Source organism: Limulus polyphemus, unplaced genomic scaffold (genome assembly GCF_000517525.1).
Source record: "Limulus polyphemus unplaced genomic scaffold, Limulus_polyphemus-2.1.2 Scaffold70, whole genome shotgun sequence".
Taxonomy (NCBI): Eukaryota; Metazoa; Arthropoda; class Merostomata; order Xiphosura; family Limulidae; genus Limulus; species Limulus polyphemus.
In genome coordinates, this window is record NW_013665680.1 from 231,515 (window position 1) to 238,683 (window position 7,169).

General features: G+C 32.3%; 1 protein-coding gene across 3 annotated transcripts in view; it reads left to right on the forward strand.

The window, feature by feature from the left end:
- The window catches only part of LOC106465707 (adenylate cyclase type 6-like), a 161,555-nt gene that overhangs the window by 123,126 nt on the left and 31,260 nt on the right, over nt 1–7,169 (forward strand). For all 3 annotated transcript variants that reach the window (XM_022394053.1, XM_022394063.1, XM_022394058.1), the window contains 2 exons: nt 2,940–3,061; nt 3,500–3,739. In XM_022394053.1, coding sequence (XP_022249761.1) covers nt 2,940–3,061; nt 3,500–3,739 — 362 coding nt within the window. The remainder of the gene's footprint in view (nt 1–2,939; nt 3,062–3,499; nt 3,740–7,169) is intronic.

Sequence of the window (7,169 nt, forward strand, 5' to 3'; positions counted from 1 at the left end):
TGGTAAAAGGAGAAGCCCAGGAGCTGGCAGTGGGAGGCGAGGACTAGCTGCCTTCCCTCTAGCCTTACACTGATAAATTAGAGATGGCTAGCGCAGATAGCCCTTGTGTAGCTTTGTGCGAAATTCAAAACAAAAAAACAATATTTACGTGCATAGTATTATATTCTCTAATTTAAAGTACACTCACGTGTCATACTATTTATTATAGCCTGGTGGGTAGGGCACTCGAGTTTCAATCTGCGAGTCGCAGGTTTGAATCCCCGTCATACCGAATATGCTCGTCCTTTTAGTTTTAGTCGTGGGGGCGTTATAATGTGACGGTCAATCTCATTATTTGTTGTTAAAAGAGTAACACAAAAGTTGGCTGCCTTTCCTCCAGTCTCTCACTGCTAAATTAGGGACGGTTAGCGTAGATAGCACTTGTGTAGCTTCGCTCGAAATTCCTAACCAATCAACTCATACTATACTGATGAATCTGCTGTATAAAGTACTTTTCCTAGTCCCGTCACTACTGCGAATCGCATCCAACAGATTTTAAACGACATCACCATCTGGTGTTTATATTAGCTTATAAAACTAAATCCAATAAAGATCCAAACAATTATCTTCAGAAGATTACTTAAGCTAATCATTAACACGTTACGAATATCAAACTTGATTTATACAACACGAATTTAATTTTCTTCTAGATAGTTAACGTTTTAGATTTAACATTCGACGTGGACTTAAGTTGGAAATATCATTTTCAAGATATTCAAATCAATAACTTTAAAATGATAATTGTATTTTCTTCTTATCGAAAAAAAATCCGATTATTTCTCAAATAATATACTTAAAATTCGTGAAATTGAGAATAATGTCCATATAATCCATAAAACTTTCGTCCATCTTGTCATGAAGGATAACATCCTTAATATCTTACATCTGCCTTATAATCCATAATAATATCTGTGATACTATAAACTTCAGTCCATCTTGTCATGAAGAATAACATCCTTAATATTTTACAACTGCCTTATAATCCATAATAATATCTGTGATACTATAAAACTTCCATCCATCTTGTCATGAAGAATAACATCCTTAATATCTTACATCTGCCTTATAATTCATAAATAATATCTATGATACTATAAAACTTTCATCCATCTTGTCCTGAAGAGCAATATATTTATATATATAAGGCTTACATCTGTCTTTCGTGGAGTATGGATGGGAAGTCACCTGTTGGGAGTTTTTTTTAATATTTAAATCTATTCATTTTCTTCACAATATCTCTCAACTTCCTTACATAAATGAAAAAACTAATAATAGTAACAATAGTTAAGTAAAGGACTAGCATGATAGTGATAGATACCAGTTAGTATACAGGTAGTATCTCTTTGTAGCTCATAGAAAAAATAAGGTCAAAGGGGTTTATAAAAATAAAATGGCGGACGTTTGATGTTTGTTTAGTAAGGCAGGTACTGTGTATAAAAAAGGATTTTTACATATGCAAATAAGATGATTATAAAAAATTTAATTTTGCGTATCTAAACAGTTTAAGTGTAAAATAATTTCATGCAGACTGTATTGCTGTTTTAATATTTTGACATTTTACAGTGTTATTTCCGAAAAAAAGAATCCACTACTGAGAAAAATAAAAAAAGGCTATAATTTACTTATCTTTAACATAGTGCCAAATCCAGAGTTTTGAGTGTTCAACCTAATTTTTAACAGAAAAAAACATCTTGATACAATATACTTCATGATGTATCAAAGCATCTAAGTAAATGTGAAGGGTTGAAATACCGGAGAGAAAGGTCAAGAAATCCGTTTATACGTAATGATGCAAAGTGATATATCACTGTGAATATGATACAAGAAACCATTTCGTGGACAAATTAAGAAGCGTTTTTATGTACATGTGTTTGTTTTATTATAATACAGGTAATATCGTTGTACGAAACACATAATTAACGTGAGTTTCATAATACAGGTAATATCGTTGTACGAAACACATAATTAACGTGAGTTTCTTAATACAGGTAATATCGTTGTACGAAACACATAATCATGTGAGTTTCATAATACAGGTAATATCGTTGTACGAAACACATAATTAATGTGAGTTTCAAAATACGGGAACATATTTATGACTGCTGGTTGATATTTACAGTAACTAGACTAACGTATTATATTTAAAACCTCGGATGAAACAATAAGGTAAAACCATCATGTAGGGTTTAACTTTTTTTTTAAAGCTATCATTCAACCAAAGGAGATAGTGCTCATCTGAATATTAATTCCTACACATATTTTTCGTTTTAATCTATTTAGTTCCTTGATGAAATGAAATTCATTTCGTGCATTATAAAACACACACAACAGGGTGAGTTTCATAATACAGGTAATATCGTTGTACGAAACACATAATCAATGTGAGTTTCATTGATTATGTGTTTCGTACAACGATATTACCTGTATTATGAAACTCACATTGATTATGTGTTTCGTACAACGATATTACCTGTATTAAGAAACTCACATTGATTATGTTTTTCGTACAACGATATTACCTGTATTATGAAACCTTTGATATTTAGAATGTAACTGATGATTCTAGGAGGTATTTTTTATATATTTGGATTGTGACGAAGATATAGGAATAAGACATCTTAATTTTATTTTTACTACGTTAGAGTAATTTAGAGTAATCATCTTATCTTATCTGAATATTCTACCTTGTTGAAGACAACTCTAGATGAATATCGAAACATTATTTAAACAGACAGTTTTATTAAATTTTAGCTTATTAACTTCTTCTGGTTTTTTGCCAATCAAATTACTCATCCATTCTTTAATAATATGTATGTTGAAAACAATGGTTGCTCTTAAATAAATGACATTTTGTATGTTGACGACTGATAAAGACGATAATTTTATTGTTTTCAATCTAGGAGCGTCTCTTGCTGTCAGTTCTACCGAGACACGTTGCCATGGAGATGAAGTCTGATATCGCCAAGAAGCCTCAGGATACGATGTTTCATAAAATCTACATTCAAAGACATGAGAACGTCAGGTAAAAAAAAAAAAAAAAGCTTTACATCACAAGAAGCTGGTTGATTGATAACCTTTTAGAAACGATTCTGGGAGGGGTTGAAATTTTTTATTATTTTGTAATTTAATTTCGTTTATATTTGTGAACATAACCATTGTAAAGACTCTGAAACAGAATTATCAAAGCTCTATATAGTATCAGAAAGGTATCTTCATATAAATAAGAAAACATATCAACGGATATTGAGATGGATTAAAGATGATTGGATAGAAATGATAAAAGTTCAATCTATAAATGGATTCTAGATACATGTTATGATTATTTGATCAAACTGGACGATTTACTGGACAAAAAAACATATACTTCTCAGCAAGTATATTAATACATTTTGGAGCTAAATTTCAGGATCCGTGTTTCATTCTACTCAATATCAATATTATTTTTTGTTTTCGCTCCCAGCATTCTGTTTGCAGACATATGTGGATTCACTTTGCTAGCGTCCCAATGCACTGCTGAGGAAGTGGTGAAGATTCTGAACGAATTGTTTGCCAGATTTGATAAACTTGCATCAGAGAACCATTGTCTACGGATCAAGATTCTGGGAGACTGTTATTACTGTGTTAGTGGAATACCAGAGCCTCGGCCCGACCATGCCCACTGTTGTGTAGAGATGGGACTAGACATGATTGACGCCATTGCGTGAGTTTTAATTCGTCAGTTAGAGGAATAAATGTGTAAATCAGCTTATCTTTGTTTTAATATTTAGAAAAGAGATTTTGTTTATCGACTTTTTTTTTCAAAATAGGCATTTAGAATTCGAGCAGTTGCATAACCCAGTTCATTAAGATATTATTTGGTTCCTTTGTACAATTAGTTTTCCTGAAATACAGGCAAGCTAGATTTATCGACGTTTAGAAGAAGGTTAGGTATACAAAAGTAAGACAAAGATTATACATTTAAATTGTTTAAACTTGAACTATGTGTATCTAGGACAGGGTTTCTAACCTTACAATTTTGATTTTACTGACAGACAGACAAACAGTAACCTTTTTTTTTACTGATGTCATTAAAATAAAACATTTTTTACTACCTACGAGTTTAAGTAAAATGTTAAAATGTGACTTTTTTTTATACTGACGGTACTTATGAGTTTACGGACATTGTTAAAATGTGACTTTTTTATACTGACGGTACTTATGAGTTTACGGACATTGTTAAAATGTGACTTTTTTATACTGACGGTACTTATGAGTTTACGGACATTGTTAAAATGTGACTTTTTTATACTGACGGTACTTATGAGTTTACGGACAATGTTAAAATGTGACTTTTTTTATACTGACGGTACTTATGAGTTTACGGACAATGTTAAAATGTGACTTTTTTTTTATACTGATGGTCCGTAAATATACAGACGGTTGGCAACTCTGATCTACGGTCAAGCAAATTGCCAAAGGTTAAATAATAAAGTCACTTATAACTACACTACTTTACGAATGTGCTTTAAATAAGAATTATAATAAGTAATCAAAATTAACATACGATTTTCATGTATATATTTTTTCGTTTAAGAAAATCCCTCGAGAAAATTACTGAAGAAAAACTTAACTTTTGAAGGTGTTTAGCTTCAAATATCTAACGCTTTGTTGTGATTAAACGTAAAGAAAAGTGATTAACTACACCATAATTTGGTAAAACTTTATCAATATAATCGGAGTTTTTTCTGCGCTGAGGGCTCTATTTTCCTCACAACATTTTTCATGTTTCAGTTACAAAAAATATCGTACTTTTCCCCTACGTATTGCAACCCAGATTCATTTAATATCGCAAAAGGTTTTCTTATTGGAAGTTAATCTAACCTACATAGCTATGATTGTGTACGACGAAGAAATATTTCGGTATTGCATTCCTTAGCATCAGAAAAGTAGCAACATTTTATTTGAATGAACGATATGTCCGCCAACAACAAGTAATATATATATGTGTGTGTGTGTGTATGGTTACACCAACATCAGAAAGTTAACAACCCGTGTTATGAAAGTGTAAAATCTGTATTTACATATGTATATGTGTGTATGGTTACACCAACATCAGAAAGTTAAAAACCCGTGTTATGAAAGTGTAAAATCTATATTCACATATGTATATGTGTGTATGGTTACACCAACATCAGAAAGTTAAAAACCCCGTGTTATGAAAGTGTAAAATCTGTATTCATTCTAGGAATAGAAGTTTCTTTTTTTGCTTTATGTTGGCAGCCTGCTTCTATTAGAAGTGCTCCCAGTGGTATGTCTGCGGACTTGCAATACTAGAAACCGGGTTTCGATACCCGTGGTGGGCAGAACACGGATAGCCCTTTGTTTAGCTTTGTGCTTAATTACAAAAAAAACAAACAAATCGATCAGAAGTTATTGATGATTTATTAAGTCCAGCTTCAAACAGTAAAATTTGTATATCAAAATAAAAGTCCTTGCAAAAATTGAAAATAACGAGAAACGTGCCAATAGAATAAGATGAATGCGAAACGGAGCATTTTAACCATTACTGTTTATCATAAACTAAAGAACTATTTCTAAAATCACTTGAAAATATTATAAACAAAACTCTGGTAGGCCTGTGATATATACTACCTTAATTTCGGTACTTCCAGCCACATGGGCGTGTTAGATACAAAACACTTGATACATATTAAAAACGTATATTTACAAAAACGTTAATTAAAGTCTAACGTTTAAAGATAAACGTGTAACCAAAAATACACGTAATATATAAATATTTATTCGTGTATACCAAGTTTTTCTATTTTACCCATTCCGTTGTTTTGATAAGTGACAGAGCCACAAAGACAAATAATTAAAGAAATCAACTTTGTTCTTCATGAAATAAACAGAAAATGTGATCCAGTTAAGCAGCATATGAAAGTGATATAAGTGAGTGATAAGTTTCGACAAACATTTAAACTTATTAAATTTAATAGTTTTGTAATATCGACTGGTTTAAAACTATTGTTTTGTTTGTTTGTTTCATGAAGGTTATGTGCACATAAACCTCCTAAGTTTGTACTGATAGAATGGAGTAAAGGCAGCTGGTCAACCATAGACTCTTGGGATGCTCTTATCAAATAGTGAGTTTAACCGTCACACTTATAACGCACCCATGGCTACATAATATGGAGCACAGTTTTGTGGCAACCATAGAACCTTATATTCATAGTCTGGCATGTTAACCACTGGGCCACGCCCGGCCATGCTACAATTATAACAACGCCCATTCAATGTAGATTTGATGGATATGGATATAAAAGTTCGTTTTAGCAAGACATCTAATAGAAAATTAAATCCTACTGTGATTGCAGAACTGTGCCGATAAATCAAAAGCCTTTAAGATATCAGCCATTTTGATATAAAATAAAACACAATTTATTTAAAATCTAAAAGGCGTGGCCTTTCTTTACTCCTTTAAAGTCTTATTTTTGTCTTTCGTTTTCTTGAGAAGGAAAATTTACGAAATGTAATTACGAAAAAGAAAGAAAAACGAAATCTCTTCACTAGTAAGGTAAGACCAATATTTCAGATTTAAATTACAATGGCCCGATCCAGTTTCCGAAAAAAAATATATAAAACGCTATTTTAGACATATTTTGTGACAGAGTTAATTATGCAATTGAAACTGGAAACGCTGGACTTACATTATTAAGGGAAAATCTTTAAATATTGAGCGGATTTTCAAATAATTAGCCAGATTTTGTGCCTTCAACTTCAATACGAAAATTTGTAAATGTTGAAGTAATACTAACCTTTTGCTTTCTGCACTAGCCGTCCTTAATTTTGAACTAATTGACTGAGAGAAGACAGCTGTAGTCACCAGCATCCATCGCCATCTCAGTTATAACGTACCCAAGGCCCCAAAGTGGGGAACGCAATTGTTGTTTGAAATTAAGCACAAAACAACACAATGGGCTATCTGTGCTCTGCCCACCATGGGTGTCGAAGCCCGGATTCTAGCGTTGTAAGTTCGCAGGCATACCGCTGTACCACTGGGGGCCAACGTAATTGTAATGCAATGGGGCGCGTACCACGACATAGATTGAAAAATGAAACATCTGGTGGTTGTAACATAAATAGTAATG